At 52.9% G+C, this 19,105-nt stretch overlaps 2 protein-coding genes across 2 annotated transcripts in view; one reads left to right on the top strand and one right to left on the bottom strand.

The window, feature by feature from the left end:
• Positions 1-959, top strand: part of TPBGL (trophoblast glycoprotein like) — a 2,436-nt gene extending 1,477 nt beyond the window's left edge. The window contains 3 exon segments of the mRNA XM_086481535.1: positions 8-434; positions 436-475; positions 478-959. Of these exon segments, the coding sequence (XP_086337661.1) occupies positions 8-434; positions 436-475; positions 478-959 (949 nt within the window).
• An 11,722-nt stretch (positions 960-12,681) lies between these two features.
• PGM2L1 (phosphoglucomutase 2 like 1) overlaps positions 12,682-19,105 on the bottom strand; it is a 42,129-nt gene continuing 35,705 nt past the window's right edge. The window contains exon 14 of the mRNA XM_086475626.1: positions 12,682-13,659. Within this exon, the coding sequence (XP_086331752.1) occupies positions 13,557-13,659 (103 nt within the window). The 3' untranslated portion in view covers positions 12,682-13,556. The remainder of the gene's footprint in view (positions 13,660-19,105) is intronic.

Below are 19,105 nucleotides of genomic sequence, written 5' to 3'. Positions count from 1 at the left end.
TTTGCTATTGCGTGGCCACCCCGGAGCTGGTGCAGTGCCGGTACGAGAGGTTGGAGGAACCGCCGAAAGAATTACCGGCCGCCGTGCACAACCTCAGCATCGCCGGCAGCAACCTGAGCGTCCTGCCCCGCGCCGCCTTCGCTGCCCGCCCGCTGCCAGACCTCCGCCTGCTCCGCTTGCGCCACGACAACATCCAAACCGTCGAGGACATGGCCCTGCAAGGGCTGCCCGCCCTCCGGACCCTCGACCTGAGCCACAACCCGCTGCTCTCGGTGGCCGCCGGCGCGTTCGCCGGCGTCCCTCTGCTGCGCACGCTGCAGCTGAACCAAGCGCTCTTGGCCGCCCCGCTGGAGGAGCAGCTCGCCTTGGCCCTGCGCAACCTCAGCTTGAGGCGCTTGGAGCTGGCGGGCAACGGGTTGCGGGCGCTGCCGGCCTAACCTGCTGCCCGCCGGCTTGGAGGAGCTGGACCTGCGGAACACTCGCTGCAGCGGCTGGCGGCCGCCGAGCTGCGGAGCCTGGAAGCGCCGGGGTTGCGGGGCCTGCGGCTCACGTTGGGGGCCAACCCGCTGAGCTGCGACTGCGCCCTGCGCCCCTTCCTCGCCTGGCTCCGCGCCGCCACCGCCCGCGTGCCCGACGCCCGCAACCTGCGCTGCGCCGGCCCGCCGCCGTTACGCGGGGCCGCCCTGCTGCGCCTGCGGCCCGAGGGGTTGGCGTGCGGGGCCGACGAGGGCGGCGAGCCCGGGCGGCTGGAGACGGCCTCTTACGTCTTCTTCGGCATCGTGTTGGCCCTCATCGGCATCGTCTTCCTCATGGTGCTCTACCTGAACCGCCGCGGCATCAAGCGTTGGCTCCACAACCTCCGCGAGGCCTGTCGCGACCAGATGGAGGGCTACCACTACCGCTACGAGCAGGACGCCGATCCCCGCTCTGCCAGCGCCATCAGCACCCCCGGCCTCTGACGGCGCGCTCGGCCTTCCCCCCTCGTCCCTCTGGCGCCCGCCCGCCATGCCGCCCCTCGACGCCTCCCCTTCCAGCATTCACCTCGCCTCAGCCCCGTCCCCATCCCCTTGCCGTGACACCGCCGAAAATTAGTTTCTGGCCTCGGGGATGGGTGCTGGGGTGCGTCAGAGCGGGGTGCACCCTTCCCGGAGGGTTCCGGACCATCTCTCCTTGCCCATGCCCTGATTAACCCCGTAGCGCTGATTCCCGCTGGGGACCAGGCTGGATCCGTCCCCCCCATCCCAGCAGCTGCGGGCAGGGGAAGCGCATCCGGATCAGCCCCACGGGATGCTGGCACGCACAGCACCGATGCCTCCGGGAGGATGAGGAGCTGCTTCCCACGCCTCCCCTCCAGCAGCGGGTTTCTTCAGCGGACTGCGGGACGCCACGCCGCCGGCGGGGCTCGGCACCGCGCGCACGTGAGTGTTTGCTTGGCACGTCCCGGGAAGCAGCGGGCAATACCTGAAACTGTCCTCCTGGATGTTCCTGGAGCCTGGACTTGACTTTGACCATGTACAGCTCTCTTTCCTATTAGATTTCTATTTGACAGAGGCAAAAACTCAAGTTGATTTCTTTTTTTTTTTTTTTTTTCCTTTCTTTTTTTTTTTTTCGCTCCAAACACAGAGGAAAACACACCATCCGGCTGCTCCCCACGAGAAGTGATGTGCTTCTCCAAGCCTATTTCTCCGTTTGGTTTTGTTCGATGACATTTCCAGCTCTTTCCAGGCACAAAATGATGCAGCTGTGTAGGAAACGCCTCCGCCGGCTGCGTGCATGTTCCCCAGGGCAGGCGGGGGCAGCCCTTTCCTGACTCTAAAATATATCCTAGACTAGGCTGTCTCAGCACTTTGTAATTTAAAACGAGCGAAGCAAAAGCTCCTGACCTAGTTCACGCACCCGTGTTTGCTTTAGATCCGTGCCTGTTACTATATCCTAGGCAAATATATTGAAAGCTGCATCCACTCTACCGTCTATTTTCTATAAAGCTTCTTGCAACGATTTCCGAATATCCCCTTGGCTGAGGTGATGTTATTGCGGTTGGTTTGCCGGAGGAAAGTAGCTGTGGGCTCCTCTGTAGTTTTGCTGGTGCTTCGAAACTTCTTTTCCTGGGCTGGGTTGGTGGCCAGGGATGCAGAGAGGTTTTGCACGGCTTGTGCAAAGAGTTCAGGCTCTGCCCGTCCTGATCCCTCACCGGTAGCCGGGCAGGGACTTGAGAAAAATTATCCAGGTAAAATCATGGAGGTAATAGGTTTCTCCAGCAGTTTTGAATCTCCTGGGTGTTTTTGGTACCTAATTCAGAAGACAGCAGAGTGCTGAGCACCTACAGATGGGGGGAGAGGCAGCGCAGGGCTGCGACTCACGGCGTTTCCTGAAACGCAGCCGTAGCTTTTGCGACGGGGAATCTTAAAACGCTGCATTTCGGTGCCGGGCTGAAATCGTAAGGGTTGCATTTTGATACGGCTGTGTTTGCCTTGCTCTGTCCTGGGAGGCTGGTACGGGTGAGCCAGGCAGGGGTGAGGACAGGGGCTGCATCCTCGCCACCCCACAGGCGTGCTGGGACCAGTGCCGTTGCTTACCGGGTGCTTTGGGATCCTGGGCAAGGGAAGCAGCAAGTACCCAGCGTGTCGGGTTTGTAAACAAGAGCTGTGTGGGATTTAGGGTCCCCTGAGCCTGCATGTGTGGGATTTAGGGTCCCCTGAGCCTGCATGTGTGTGTGCTTCCCCCTGCCCCGGGTGGAAAGCTCTTCTGGAGGAAAGTTACTTCCATTCCAAGCGTGGCTGGAGGCCCCGGAAGGATGCGCCCTTGTGCAGGGTCCTTTGCATTTTACCCCTGTGCTTTTTCCCCCGTTGCAGTTTACCCCTTTGTGTTTCCTCCCCTTGCAAGCCCACTATCAGGGTGGGCAAGCCAGGAGAGGGAAGCTGGTGCAGAGCCACCTGTCTGGGCTGTATTCGGGGAGGGATATGGCGCTGGGAGTCAAAATGAGTTTCTTGGGTGCTCTGGGGTGGTCCTGCTGAGCAGGGAGCTGGTTCCCCACCGGTCCTGGCTCTGTCCTGGTTCCTGGGGAAGCCCCAGAGACCCCCCCACGGCTTAGCTCATTGGAGATGAGTTGCTCTGGCAGAAACTTGTTGCATTTTGGGGACCTTTTCTTGCGGTTTTCTCCCCATCCCAGGAGTTTGCGGGCTCCAGCCCCACCTCCCCACCCCACGCAGTGAGTTACGGGGCAGGTTTCTGGGGGAGAAATCTCAGCCTGCCCCTCACCCTCATCTGCTTTTCCACCTCCTCCCTCCATTTCCCACCCCCGCGCAGCCAAAACACGGCCCCTGAGCAAGAGAAGGGGCAAAGGGGTGGATTTGCCCGTCTGGCAGAGCACACCACGCCGGGAGCGAACGCTCCACCGGAGCAGCACCAGTTCATGGGGACAGTGCTGGGAAGTCCTGGGAAGATTTAACATCTTGCAGCGAGGAGGAGAAGTGCCTGGAGGGCTTTGCAGGCAGACGGGTGGTTGTTGGACCAGGGAACACAGCATCCGCCTGGCAGCGGCCGCTGGTGTCTGGCAATAGATAATGGGAAGGAAATCGCCTCCGGGCAAACGGAAAAGTGGCCAAACGCATCCTGGCCCCAAAGCCCTTTGGCAAAGGAGGTGGCTGGCGTGGGCAGCTGGTTGCTTCAGCTTTCCCCGAGGCCGAAGGGAGGGTTGGGGTGGCTTTTGGTCCCCAGGGGTGAGGCAGGGAGCAGTGGGATGTTGGGAATGTCGTGCTCCCCATCCTCACTGGGTCCACTGACCCCCTCTGGGGAGGTAAAGCCCCGTCAGCCCAGTAAAGGTGACAGGCGAGGGGTCAGATATGGGTGGTTGGGGGATAACCAGCTGTAGGAGTGTTATTCTTGTGGCTTGTTAATATTATTCTGTACAGGGCATAGCCCCCACACAACGAAGCAGCAGGATTAGGGAACATCTGAACTAGCGAAACCAAGACTTGTCACCGAGCCGAGACTCCAAATGTGCTTTTTTTTGGGGTTCCCAAAGACATCCACGTGTTTAGAGAAACGCAGCTGCCATCATGTTTCCATAGGGTCCCTTTCTACGAAGGGCTCGGCCAGGGGGATACGAACCTCCTGGCACCCCGAGCCTTCGGCAGGGAGCAGAAAGTTGCCCCAACAGATCCTTGAGCCAAACGAAAAGCAGGATATAAACAGCATCTGTGGTACGAATCAAGCAAAGGCTGGCCAGAGCCCTCTGCAGCAGCTTGTAATCAAAAAAGAAGAGAAAAAAAACCCCAAAATGTCTATTTATATGCCCTGAATATAAACGCTTATAAGCCACCGGTGCTTTGCAACCCAGGCTGGCCTTTCAGAGCTGCTTTTCCTTCCTTATTTCCTAAAGTTTTCAGCCCTTTCACTGCTTGCCTCTCAATCAGATAGGCACAAGAGGTTCATCTGCCTGCTTCCATCCTCCCCCTACACGTGTCCTAGTGGATTTTAGGCCAGGGCATCCCTAGTGTTGATCATGATTTAGCACGTGGAAATAACTACGCTGGAGCATCGTCCTTGTCCCCGCTGACTGCAGGGCTGCAACGCCCCAGCGCTTGGACAGGGAAGAAGATCAGGCAGTGGCTGCCTCCCCCTGCCAAAAAATACACAGAATTAGTAACAACTCATTCTCTCCAAGCAGCTTCTCCCCCGAGAAGCTTCACACCAGGGTCCTTCATCCTCCTCCTCCGTTAGCAGCAATTAACCCCAACCTACAGAGGAAGAAAACCCGCAAACTTTCTGCTTTTAATTTATTCCTTTAGGAAGAACAAGCAGAAGCTGTTACCCTCATGCGTTGGGGAAACTGAGGCACAAAGCAGGGCCAAGTTTGTGACAGCAGGGAAGGGTTTGGGCAGGAAAAAACCCCACAGAAATGGATTTCAAACCTCAGCAGGGTTCACTTAAAACTCTGGGCAGCTTTGGGACCGCCAAGGCTGGGACAGTCCCCACTCTGTCCTTACTCTGGCTCAGAGGTGGCCTCTGCACCCTGCCAAAAAAAAATCGGAATTAAATAGGAGCCCACCCATTTACCTGTGAGTGCTTCTGATTAGCTGGGCTGGGATAATGCTGGGGGACGGGGGCTCCCAGGGCAGCTGAGCACTGACCCACTCAACACAGCGATGAGCCCCCAGTGGCAGGGAGGGGGCTGGGGACCTATCCTGAGTGAGAGGGGCTGGGGACACACAGCCAGGGCACAGGGGGGGCAGGTCAAAGCCCCCAGCATAAACAGCAACGTGACCCCCACCTCTGCCCAGGGGTGACAGGGACGGGCAGAGCCAGGCAGGACGGGAATGGACAGGCCCAGGATGGGCAAGGGACAGGCAGAGCAGGGACCTGGGCAGGCAGGGATGGGCAGAGACTGGGTAGGCAGTGGTGCCCAGCCAGGGAGGGCACCTAGGGCTGAGGGGAGCTGGGCTGGAGCTCCCCACACCCCCAAAGGGGGCTGAACCCTGGCAGCTCACCCCGCAGCAGCCCCGTGCCCTCCCTGCCACCCCAGTCCCCAGCGTGGGGCCACCCTCTTCCACCTCAGGGTGGTTAGTCACGCTGGTGTGTGTCTTCACACGAGCCTGGCTCCAGGCAGCCCCCCAGGGAGCTGGCACAGCCCAGCCCGGGCAGATGGAGAAGGACATGTTGCCACTAATCTGCCCCAATCTGGATTATTTTTCAAAATAAACCTGCTTTCCCAGCTGTTTTAAGCCAAGTTTTCAGCATGTTGGGGACAGGTGGGATTCTGGGGAGGAGGGAGAAGCTGGCAGGGGTGGAGGTGATGGAGGGGAGAACATGTCTACTGGGAAGGCCCATGACACCAGGCTCCCAGTGATTTGCTTGAAGAGTGGGGATCAGAGCACCTCCAAGGGGGTTTTGTCAGTGCATGACCCAGCTCACAGGGCTGGGATCATCCCATGGTGCTTCCTGGGAGCAGGGGGGTGGGGGTCGTTGCTGGAGTCTCCCCCCCATCAAAAGCTACTGAGAAATAATTTCTGTTGAGGGACTGGTGTCAGCCCCAAAGCCCATCTCTTCCCACCTCATCTCCCATCCAAAGCAGAGCTAGGATCTCCTGCAGCTCCCATCGGGATAAAACAGCACGTAAAACGCCTCCAAGCCAGGGATGTCCAGAATGATCCGTGTCAGCCAGTTTCTGGGGGTTTGGGGGTCTCTCGGAGCGCCAGGGTGAGCAGGATCAACCCCAGCCAGCTCAGTACTGGTCCTTCACCCCGCATAAGGAGGCGCTGGCACAGATAACCCCATGGAGCCGCTCCAGCCTCCCAGCACGTTTCCCAAGCACTTGACAACCTGACATTTACACATACCTATTTTTAGGTGATCTTCATCACTTCTAATTGTTCAAGCCTCTCTGCCTCAGAGGACACGTCTTCAGCTTGGATGGAGACAAAACCAGTTCCCTCTCTCCAGTCCTTACCCCCTCCAAGGGTTTTACACTGGTGTGATTTGCCCCAGTAATGCTGACACGTAACAGCTGCTCACAGCTCTGATCCCTCCCCTTCATGCTACAATTTGCACAAACTTGCCTGCTTCAAAGGAAGCCCCTGAGAAAGACCCTTCCGCGACACCCTTTTGGGGAAGGTTTCTGTGTTCTTCACGGAGAGGAACCCAAATGATCTCTCTAACATGCAAGTGGAGAACCTGCGCCCCAAAGCCATGAAGATGCCGCTGTGCATGGGCACAATGAGCCCCCAAACCGATGAAGATGCTGCTCTGTGTGGGCAGGATCAGCCCCTTTCCATCCCCAAGGGACAAAGTTCCCAGAACATAAGGGTAGCCCTTTCCCTTTGGGATGGCCCAAACTGGCAGCCACTTGCAGGCAGCTGGCTCAGACTTGGGAGAGGAGAGGAGCTGGGGACAAGCAGCGCCCCGGGAGCCCAGCTCGGTCCTGGCCAACTCCCTGTCCCTTGCAGAAGGAGGGGACATCCCAATGGTGCAGTCACAGGGTGACACTGAGCCATGGGGGTAAGCACCCCGAAGGCTGGGAGGACCCAAGGCTGCAGAAACAGTCGCAGGGGATTCACCTCCTGCCCTGTGCCTCTCTGCCTGGCAGGAGCAAGAGCTGCCCACGCCTGGCACGGTGGTGGCACCGAGGGAGAAGCATCAGGGCCACCCCTTTGCTGAGGACCCGGTGGCCCACAGGTTGGTGGCCCACGAGCAAGGCCCATCACCCATGGACCAGAGCTGGTGCTCAGGGGACGTGGGGTGGACGTGGCTGCACCACTGGGCTTTAGGGGGGTGTTTCTCTCTTGCTCTGTGCTTCAGTTTCCCTTCAAGGGAGCGGCGCAGTTGAGGGCCTCCCCTTGACCCTAGGGATGGAGTTTTGGGTGCTGCTGGCCCCACTCCAGCCCCAAGCTCTTTGAAGGGACTTCACGTGCTCTAGTGTGCCCCACAGCCACCTGCACACACACAGAAATCGCTCCTTAGCTTTCCCCACAACGTGACGGGAGGAAGCAACCGCCATCATCCCTTCTTACCGCCCTGACATGGACACCAGCCCACAGCCCCCACAGCCCCAGCCCTGTCCTCCCATGGCGAGATGGATCCAACCAGCAGCACAAAACCCACGAGACACGGGCTCCAGAGATGTCTCACGAGCCCCCGGAGAGCTGAGCCCAAGGGACAGGCCATACGAGCCGGGCTTGGCATGTCGGTAATTAATTTAGTTGCTAAATTAACATATAAATCGACAAGACCTGAACGTGAAGCCAAGCACCGCTGTCTGCCAGGACTCATCACCCTCCAGCAACAGTGACTGATGTCCCCGGGTCCCGGTGCTCAGCCAGCAGCAGGGATGGACCCCGGAGCTGCCACGCGATGCTCTGGTCCCCCAAACTGCTCCCACGTACCCCAGAGGCGGCTGGGCCAGCCAGGTCGGGCTGTTCCTGGAAGGGATGTCCCTCTTCAGCAGGGCTAAGGGCAGCAGAACCTGGTCCTGGGGTCCTGCTGAAGCACGTCCCGCTGGCTCTGCACCCCAGCCCCAAACCCCGGGGGTGCTGTGCCTGTCCCTGGGCTGGCCCCACACCCCCCAGAGGGGTGCAGCAGGGCAGCTGTGGGCACCCACCAGGGCTCTGTCCCTTCACCCGGGTTCGTGGTGACATCCAGTGCCGGTCCCGGCAATTACAGCCCGGTGGCACCCACGGAGGCTCAGCCAGTGGTGGCCTGGCTGGCTCCTGGTCCCTGCCCCGCTGCTCCCCTCGCCCCCAGCCCCAATAAACCTCTCCATCTCCACCTCCTTCTGCTGTTTTCTCATTTAACAACCAGCCTGAAGGCTCCAGGGGTTCAGTCTCTCCTTTTTCCATCTGCTGCGCCGTCAGTGTGGCACAGGGGGGGGACAATTCGGAGCTAATTCTGGTGAGCTGCGAGGAGGAGAGGGGCTCCGAGGTGGAGCAGGGGAGCTCTTCAGCCTTGGCAAGGAGAAAAAAAAAAACCCAAACCAAACGATTCACATGCAGACCTCCCCCCAGGACAAAGCCTGCAGCCATCACTGGAGGGATGTAGGAGCCCTCCTGGACATGCTGCTGTACCCCCAGGAGCCATTTTATACCCACCGGCCTTGATGATGCTTTAAAGTATTAAAAAATAAAGCTTTAAAATATTAAAGCCAAGCTGGGGTGAAATCAACCCTTGTCTCTGAGTTTAAGAGTGAGCATAAGACCCCTATAAAATCCCCAGCAGAGGGTGGTCTCCTGAGGAGAGAGGGACCTGCACGCAGATGGTCCCTCTCCCCCACCAACTGTCCTGGTGGGACTTTCTATATGGAGCCGAAAGCTGCCTTTTGGGTGAAACCAAACCCCCAAAACTCCAGCCTCTCCTCGTTCTGGCTTGTGCCCACCGGTCCTACAGCCCCAAACACCCAACTCTCTCCGTGCCTGCTCCGTGGTGGAATCGGTGGGGACTTGAGGTCCCAACTCGCCCGTCAGTCCTCGATGCTCTGCCCTCGGACACCTCCAGTGCCAAACCCCTTGGAAAGAGCAGCAGTTTGAAGGAGAGATCCCCTTTAGCATCATCAGGACGAGGCTCTGAGCAGCTTCGTCAGGAAACGCTGCTGTTCCTGGGGCTTCAGGTATCCGAGCAGCACACGGTCAATATTCCTCCTACACCGAGTCAGGAACAGGTACCTGCCAGCTCTGGTTTTTGGGGCAACAGTGTGACTAAAGAAGACTGAAGAAAACAGGAAGGATTGCTACTACGAAGAGAATATTTTATTACTTGTAACACTTCATTCAGCTAAATCCACATAGCAATACACACAGAAATTCTTCAGAAAAGTGCAAATTCTCACTCTGTATTTGTAATATGCCCTAGTTTTACAGAACGGACACAAGAGTCAGATCCAGGACTCCCCAGGATTCTGGACAAGGAGAACGATGCAGCTTCAGATAGTTCAGTCACCTCGTACAAAGCTACTCTTGAGCACGTAAAGGGCAGGGGAGGATGGAAAGCGTCCTGGGTAGCGAGATGGACTTTAACCATGCAAAGAGACCACCCCCCGCCCCCCCTTACTTGGGGGGAGAAGAGGGCAAAGACAACATGAAGTGATGACAATACTATTTCTTAAAATTAAAAGAGAACATCCAAGTGCTTTCTAAAGCAGGCCACATGTTCCACCCTGCCCTAAAGGACAGAAGCCATCACTCCACCCTGTGGCTTCTCCCTCAGTACTCTTGATAGTTTCAAACACGCTCTCTTTAATAAAACCGGAGCTGAAATCCCCAACCAGACCGAGAGGGACCACGAAGGGCTAACCTGAGGACTGCTCAACCAGGGAATAACGCCAGGAACTTCACCACGCAGGCACCCTCCAAGCAAAGACACAGCGACAGCGCGAGAGCAGTCAAGAAGTGCCCAAGGCAGCTGAAGGAGCCCCAGGCAGCGCGTACTGCACGTTGTTACCTCACCTCAACGCCCGAAACTGAAACACACGGAATTTTAATTCTTAATTTACTCTGCGGATGACACAAAGAAGTGTCTTAGAAGGAAGAGCTGAGTATTTAAAATGAAGGAGAGACCTACTCAGGCAAGACCCCGGTTCTCCAGCAGCCCAAGGGAAACCTGGCTCCTTCCAGTCGCACCCCGCTGGGGATGGAAGCGAAGGGAAGGAGGACGGGCTCAGCACCCAACAGGACACCGCGCCGAAGGCCACCACCAAGCAGGCACCGCGCTGCTTTGGGGCTACAGCTAGAGCTGTGCTTGAAGCTTCCAAACTCTCCCATGAGAAACAGGCTCCCTCCTGCTCTTCCACGCAAGAGCTCACGATTCACCCGTGCCGTGGTGGGGAGAATCCTTTAGAGGTGCAGGAGGAGAGACGGGAATAGCACTGGAAGCTACTTACACCCCACGCCAGGCGCCGCAGCGCAACTAGAATTAAAAATTCAGCTACGAGCTCCGCATCACGGGCATTCAAGCTGCGCCTGGCAAGTCTCCTGTACTTGGGAAAGTCCTGTCCTCGCCCCACAGAAACGCAGCTTCACCACGGATCTGAGCGAGACAGAGATTAAGCCTGCCACATCCAAAAAGGCAGGAGACAAGAAACAAGCCCTCCTAATTTCATCAAGTGCTGGAACCAAGTCATTGGCTGTACCACTGCAGCTTAAGCCAACGACTTGCTGTAGACCAACCTTTGGAAAGGCGTTATTTCAGCTGGAAGCGCCCAGTAAACACCATCCCCAGCGTACTTTGATCCACTGTCTGCTTCCCACTCGAGTCCGAAAAGCCTTTGTTCTTATCCGAGAAGCAGCAAAGAGCAGCTGACAACGGAAAGGAGGTTGTGCACAAGCCCAAACAAACTCCACCGTGGTGTATAACGGAGTTACAGGGTGAGGAACCAAGAGAATTACAGTCCTTCACAGCAACGGGAGCAAGGGAAGCAAGTTCAGCGGGAGGCGATACAGGAGGAGTTCCACAAGTGGAACAGTATAAATACATCAAACAGTTCGACTACAGTAGGAAAACGATGGTAGCAGCAGTTTAAACCACCAGCAATCGTTCTTACACCCTTAAAATACATTCGACACGTTGTGCCTGTGGCTGTCATTCCAAAAGCACTACTACGTCTGTAACTTACTGCTCAAATCTATCGACAAGAACCACCCCGGGTACTTAACCCCCTGTATTGGGGTTTTTTTTTTTAATTAAAGATATTTAGACTATGAACAGCTCCAACTTTTAAGAACACTGATTTGAAATCGATCATTATTTTCTTCCATATTGCATAACGCTTGCCTACTGATAGGAAGCAGATCTCCGTGGGGAATGGCAGATTCCTGCTCCTTGCCGGAGCACAAACGGAACTCCCAAGAGGGAACTCCTAATGCTGACGGCGACAACGCGCACCCAGCTGGCCTCAGCACACGCCCTACGCTTTTTTTTTTTACAGCGTTTACCTTTGTTCCAAGCGATGTTCCAAGTCACTTGTTCTCTTCTGCACTACTGCTAGGCTACTCAGAAAACAAAATCCAAGACTCCTAAGGCTTTACTCTGCTGCCAGGGGATCCAACAGCAAGACCTGCTTCAAATTCAGTGCAGTCGGGATCCAGATCCACACCGTTTTTTGGTGAAAACCGACGATGAAGCAGCAGTCAGAAATGCCTTCACACCTTCCGAGACCCACCCAGCGCTGTACAACAACACGAGCATAGTCCAAGCATAAATGCTTTCACCCATTTTCCCCACCACATCGGTCAAATGTACAATCAAGGAAAAAAAAAAAAGAGGTTTTTTGGCATTAGACACGTTTCACTCCATTGCAGAACGATTTGGAAATACTTTCTCTTAAAATAAAAAATAAATATCAGTGGCTAGTAGGAATTTGTGCAACACAGACCTTCTGCAGTACATGTACATTCATATACAGCAAAATACTCATCCACGGTTATAGTGCAAAGCTTCTGTCAGCATGAAATACCCGATACCCGCACAGACACGGAAACCTCGGTGCTCGAAAGCCATCGAGATGCAACACACACAAGCCCACTCTGCATAATCCTAGGGCATCAAGCTGTAAGGGTATAGTAAGATGGAGGACAAATTTAGAGACTTAACAATAGTGGCAAAACAATTAACTTGAGTGCACCTCGGGTTCTTCTCACGTAACCTTCAATACAGAGGTTAAGTGTCCGCTTTTATCTGTTTCTTGTATTTAATTACTGTAAAGTGATAGCAGGGAGATGTCCAGAACATCACTGACCTTATTCTGAAGGCTCCTATTAGCAATTTAGCAGCACACATTAACAACTATTATTCTCAGTTAATCAACATCCAGTTTTTCCTTGAAGTGTTGTTTCAGCTACGGTATTTGCCGCAGCTTTTCTGTGCCAAAAACGTGGCTTGTATTTTCTGAAATCCTAGGTATCTACGTGAGGATTTCTGTACCAGTCTGCTTTTTGGAAAAAAAAGCGACTAGCAGCATCACTTTCTACTCAAGCAAAGGTGGGAAACAGAATTGCTAAAAATTTGCCCTACAAGGTAAAGAATAACAGTATTTGGAATTTGCTATTCTAGCAGAAATTAGCGTAGAAATCGTGACAGAAAAAAATCATCTTGATTTAGTAACTAAAAGAAATAGATCGATGGTGTCAATGTCTCACCTCCAATCCAAGCCATCAAAACCAAAAAAGTCCACTAACTGGAATTTTCTTTCAAAATGACTAAATTTCCAAAACCTTTATTTAAAAAAAAAAAAAAAACAACCCACCCACAAGTTTAAGACTCTTCAGAGATGCAGGACAAAAAAAACAGTTCCAAAGCCTAAAGTAGGTAGAATGTGGCCATTTAACCAAGGAATGAAGAAGTTTGGACTCTTTTGCAAGCCTTGGAAAGACACTACGTAACACCCAGACTGCGAGCGGGGCTGCGTGTGTTGCCACTATTGCGTCCCTCAAGGATTTGAAGATGCACACGGGAGAAGTACGACGCACCAAGAGCACCTTGAACCACAGAAGGATGCTTAAGTAGCTGAAAAAAAACGTCATATCGAACAACTTCTAAACAAGAAACGCAAAGCACTGAACTCTACTTCAATATTTTTGGAAATTAAGACCCGGAACGAGGATACCCACAGTCACGCACAACAGCTAGGAAGAAGCAGCCTTTTTTTTTTTTTTTTGTCCGTTTGGAGCGATCATTTTCCTTCAAAACCACTTGATTTTAAAACTTTTTCACCACACAAGAGGTATTTGGTACCTGAAGTGAGTTTAAGACAAGACCTAGCTGCCAAGATCAGCGGCCTTGAACCCACCAGGGCAGTTCATTTGGATCGGCGCAGGCTGAGCAGCCTTTTGCTCAAAAGGCCAGGAAGTTGTAACAATAAATTCCACCCTTTCCTCTCCCTTCTCCCGATTTTCTAGCCCAGACTTTGGTGAAAAGCCTGACAAAAGAACGCTGCTTCTTTCTAGACTAAAAATGTAGCTGTTTAGCACACATACACACACGCACACGTCTTCAACTGAGTTCTGTTCTTGGTTCCTTTGTTTCACACGACGCAGCGCAGGCGGTCACTCCTTCCAACTGCCCTGCCAGGAGAGCTAAGCAGAGCGCCAGATCAGGCCGTTCTTATCAGGTTCAAGAAAATTCTCAATCAAAGCTTCAATAAGCTTCTGGTGTTCCTCCTCCAGCACGCTTCTGTCACTAGAAAGAGAGCAACACCACGTCAGAGGTCTGACAAACGCCAAGCGTCTATCACAGACGAGACTAAAACCAGCAAGATCTGGTGGCGATGGACAAGCCCGGTTATGGTTCCTACCAGCACCCACGTGTAGAGACTCCAACCTGCTCGCTTTAACAAGCTACTTTTCAGTAGGATCTATTGTCATAATAATTTAAATTAAAGAAACAAAATAATTGCAGCTAGAGGGCTCTAGGCTAGCAGAAGGGAGATGAGAACTAGTGACTGCAAGACCAACTCAAGACTGGTCAGAGAGGCTGTAAGTGGATTAAAAAGTAAGAATGAGATACTAATAGAAGAGGTAGGTACCCTAGATGGGCAGAATATAGCGTATCTGATTGTGTTTAGACTAAAGGGCAGTTCAGGGGGATTGAGTAATGAGGCAAAGTGTCACGGCTCACACGAGAACACTGTTCTGTACTGCTCCTTTCCCGATTTAAATGCCCAGGCTTTGAGTAAAAAGACAACATCCACATGCACGAACACTAATGCACTGCAACACTAAAAAATGCACGACCCCTCTCCTACCCCAGCAGTCTCACTGGAGGGAGAGGAACTCAGTCTGGTTTTTAATGGAGAATGGGCAGGACAGGCCCATCTGTTCATTTGGGGAACTGGCACTACATCATTGCCCTTCAGGTCTCCACTTCCTTTTAAAGAAAACACCCAAAAAATGCTGCAATAAAACTGATTTTCTTGAGGTTCAGATTTTAAGAATAATCAATAAACAGCAACTCAGAGAAATATCTGCAAAGCTATTACGAAGAGGAATGTCTTTTGAGGTTCCTACAGACCATTTTATGCCTTGAACCACCTAATCACAGAATGTCAGGGGTTGGAAGGGACCTCTGGAGATCATCCAGTCCAGCCCCCTGCTAAAGCAGGTTCACCTACAGCAGGTTGCACAGGACCACATCCAGGTGGGTTTTGAGTATCTCCAGAGAAGGAGACTCCACCTCCCTGGGCAGCCTGTTCCAGGGCTCTGCCACCCTCAGAGTGAAGAAGTTCCTCCTCGTGTTCAAGTGGAACTGCCTGTGCTCCAGTTTGTGCCCGTTGCCCCTTGTCCTGTCACTGGGCACCACTGGAGAGCCTGGTTCCATCCTCTTGACACCCGCCCTTTAGATATTGATAAGCGTTGATAAGATGCCCTCTCACTCTTCTCTTCTCCAGCCTAAAGAGCCCCAGGTCCCTCAGCCTTTCCTCCTAAGAGAGATGCTTCAGTCCCCTCATCATCTTAGCTGCCCTCTGCTGGACTCTCTCCAGCAGTTCCCTGTCCCTCTTGAACTGGGGGGACCCAGAACTGGACACAGCACTCCAGCTGTGGCCTCACCAGGGCAGAGCAGGGGCAGGGGATAACCTCCCTTGACCTGCTGGCCACTTCATGCACCCCAGGATACTGCTAGCTTGAAAGTTCTTCCATTTCATGTTCCAGATAATAATTCCTACAAACCACATGTATTACTAAAATTAAAGGTCCATGTATTTTTCTGACGTATCAGAATGAACAGCAGCAGACCCCAAGGATGCATCAAAGCATCCTCAGGTCCTTTCTCTCCCCACTGCTCTTACTTGTCTGGCCTTCGCCTGTGTTATAATTAAGTTAATGGCAGTATTTTTATTTATTTCTCCCTTGTTGGTGCAGCTGTTTGCCTCGACTATATCTCACCTTTTCTTCAGCATTTACACCAAATGGTACCTTGCCCCCTCCCAGGTTTATGGGAGCACGTTCTAACTGGAGTAGAGAATTTCCACCCCCACGTAGCCAAGAAGTGTGTTCATAAGCCATACGACCAGAAAGCTCGCTGACCACACACGTACAAGCTCCTGGCAAGAGCTGCCACTCAGAAAACGGGGCTGCAGAACTCCTACCGCGTCCCGACCCGCTGTTATTCCACGGTCAATTCAGAACAATTTAAACACACGATTCAAAAGATGGGCCGTACTTGTGTTAATAGGCTTCACACAGCGATAAGCCATGTTTGAAAGAATCCTTCCTCCCAAAGAATCCTTCCTCCCAAAGAATCCTTCCTCCCAAAGAATCCTTCCTCCCAAAGAATCCTTCCTCCCAAAGAATCCTTCCTCCCAAAGAATCCTTCCTCCCAAAGAATCCTTCCTCCCAAAGAATCCTTCCTCCCAAAGAATCCTTCCTCCCAAAGAATCCTTCCTCCCAAAGAATCCTTCCTCCCAAAGAATCCTTCCTCCCAAAGAATCCTTCCTCCCAAAGAATCCTTCCTCCCAAAGAATCCTTCCTCCCAAAGAATCCTTCCTCCCAAAGAATCCTTCCTCCCAAAGAATCCTTCCTCCCAAAGAATCCTTCCTCCCAAAGAATCCTTCCTCCCAAAGAATCCTTCCTCCCAAAGAATCCTTCCTCCCAAAGAATCCTTCCTCCCAAAGAATCCTTCCTCCCAAAGAATCCTTCCTCCCAAAGAATCCTTCCTCCCAAAGAATCCTTCCTCCCAAAGAATCCTTCCTCCCAAAGAATCCTTCCTCCCAAAGAATCCTTCCTCCCAAAGAATCCTTCCTCCCAAAGAATCCTTCCTCCCAAAGAATCCTTCCTCCCAAAGAATCCTTCCTCCCAAAGAATCCTTCCTCCCAAAGAATCCTTCCTCCCAAAGAATCCTTCCTCCCAAAGAATCCTTCCTCCCAAAGAATCCTTCCTCCCAAAGAATCCTTCCTCCCAAAGAATCCTTCCTCCCAAAGAATCCTTCCTCCCAAAGAATCCTTCCTCCCAAAGAATCCTTCCTCCCAAAGAATCCTTCCTCCCAAAGAATCCTTCCTCCCAAAGAATCCTTCCTCCCAAAGAATCCTTCCTCCCAAAGAATCCTTCCTCCCAAAGAATCCTTCCTCCCAAAGAATCCTTCCTCCCAAAGAATCCTTCCTCCCAAAGAATCCTTCCTCCCAAAGAATCCTTCCTCCCAAAGAATCCTTCCTCCCAAAGAATCCTTCCTCCCAAAGAATCCTTCCTCCCAAAGAATCCTTCCTCCCAAAGAATCCTTCCTCCCAAAGAATCCTTCCTCCCAAAGAATCCTTCCTCCCAAAGAATCCTTCCTCCCAAAGAATCCTTCCTCCCAAAGAATCCTTCCTCCCAAAGAATCCTTCCTCCCAAAGAATCCTTCCTCCCAAAGAATCCTTCCTCCCAAAGAATCCTTCCTCCCAAAGAATCCTTCCTCCCAAAGAATCCTTCCTCCCAAAGAATCCTTCCTCCCAAAGAATCCTTCCTCCCAAAGAATCCTTCCTCCCAAAGAATCCTTCCTCCCAAAGAATCCTTCCTCCCAAAGAATCCTTCCTCCCAAAGAATCCTTCCTCCCAAAGAATCCTTCCTCCCAAAGAATCCTTCCTCCCAAAGAATCCTTCCTCCCAAAGAATCCTTCCTCCCAAAGAATCCTTCCTCCCAAAGAATCCTTCCTCCCAAAGAATCCTTCCTCCCAAAGAATCCTTCCTCCCAAAGAATCCTTCCTCCCAAAGAATCCTTCCTCCCAAAGAATCCTTCCTCCCAAAGAATCCTTCCTCCCAAAGAATCCTTCCTCCCAAAGAATCCTTCCTCCCAAAGAATCCTTCCTCCCAAAGAATCCTTCCTCCCAAAGAATCCTTCCTCCCAAAGAATCCTTCCTCCCAAAGAATCCTTCCTCCCAAAGAATCCTTCCTCCCAAAGAATCCTTCCTCCCAAAGAATCCTTCCTCCCAAAGAATCCTTCCTCCCAAAGAATCCTTCCTCCCAAAGAATCCTTCCTCCCAAAGAATCCTTCCTCCCAAAGAATCCTTCCTCCCAAAGAATCCTTCCTCCCAAAGAATCCTTCCTCCCAAAGAATCCTTCCTCCCAAAGAATCCTTCCTCCCAAAGAATCCTTCCTCCCAAAGAATCCTTCCTCCCAAAGAATCCTTCCTCCCAAAGAATCCTTCCTCCCAAAGAATCCTTCCTCCCAAAGAATCCTTCCTCCCAAAGAATCCTTCCTCCCAAAGAATCCTTCCTCCCAAAGAATCCTTCCTCCCAAAGAATCCTTCCTCCCAAAGAATCCTTCCTCCCAAAGAATCCTTCCTCCCAAAGAATCCTTCCTCCCAAAGAATCCTTCCTCCCAAAGAATCCTTCCTCCCAAAGAATCCTTCCTCCCAAAGAATCCTTCCTCCCAAAGAATCCTTCCTCCCAAAGAATCCTTCCTCCCAAAGAATCCTTCCTCCCAAAGAATCCTTCCTCCCAAAGAATCCTTCCTCCCAAAGAACCCTTCCTCCCAAAGAACCCTTCCTCCCAAAGAACCCTTCCTCCCAAAGAACCCTTCCTCCCAAAGAACCCTTCCTCCCAAAGAACCCTTCCTCCCAAAGAACCCTTCCTCCCAAAGAACCCTTCCTCCCAAAGAACCCTTCCTCCCAAAGAACCCTTCCTCCCAAAGAACCCTTCCTCCCAAAGAACCCTTCCTCCCAAAGAACCCTTCCTCCCAAAGAACCCTTCCTCCCAAAGAACCCTTCCTCCCAAAGAACCCTTCCTCCCAAAGAACCCTTCCTCCCAAAGAACCCTTCCTCCCAAAGAACCCTTCCTCCCAAAGAACCCTTCCTCCCAAAGAACCCTTCCTCCCAAAGAACCCTTCCTCCCAAAGAACCCTTCCTCCCAAAGAACCCTTCCTCCCAAAGAACCCTTCCTCCCAAAGAACCCTTCCTCCCAAAGAACCCTTCCTCCCAAAGAACCCTTCCTCCCAAAGAACCCTTCCTCCCAAAGAACCCTTCCTCCCAAAGAACCCTTCCTCCCAAAGAATCCTTCCTCCCAAAGAACCCTTCCTCCCAAAGAATCCTTCCTCCCAAAGAACCCTTCCTCCCAAAGAATCCTTCCTCCCAAAGAACCCTTCCTCCCAAAGAATCCTTCCTCCCAAAGAACCCTTCCTCCCAAAGAACCCTTCCTCCCAAAGAACCCTTCCTCCCAAAGAATCCTTCCTCCCTTCCTCCCAAAGAATCCTTCCTCCCTTCCTCCCAAAGAATCCTTCCTCCCTTCCTCCCAAAGAATCCTTCCTCCCTTCCTCCCAAAGAATCCTTCCTCCCTTCCTCCCAAAGAATCCTTCCTCCCTTCCTCCCAAAGAATCCTTCCTCCCTTCCTCCCAAAGAATCCTTCCTCCCTTCCTCCCAAAGAATCCTTCCTCCCTTCCTCCCAAAGAATCCTTCCTCCCTTCCTCCCAAAGAATCCTTCCTCCCTTCCTCCCAAAGAATCCTTCCTCCCTTCCTCCCAAAGAATCCTTCCTCCCTTCCTCCCAAAGAATCCTTCCTCCCTTCCTCCCAAAGAATCCTTCCTCCCTTCCTCCCAAAGAATCCTTCCTCCCTTCCTCCCAAAGAATCCTTCCTCCCTTCCTCCCAAAGAATCCTTCCTCCCTTCCTCCCACCCTCCAGCAGCCTGTGGAGAGCTGTCTCGGCACAGACCTGCACAGCCCCTC

This window comes from Leptosomus discolor, chromosome 1 (genome assembly GCF_034619465.1).
Source record: "Leptosomus discolor isolate bLepDis1 chromosome 1, bLepDis1.hap2, whole genome shotgun sequence".
NCBI classification, from domain to species: domain Eukaryota; kingdom Metazoa; phylum Chordata; class Aves; order Leptosomiformes; family Leptosomidae; genus Leptosomus; species Leptosomus discolor.
Note: the sequence above shows the minus strand (reverse complement) of the source record. Positions and strands in the feature narration are given on the sequence as shown.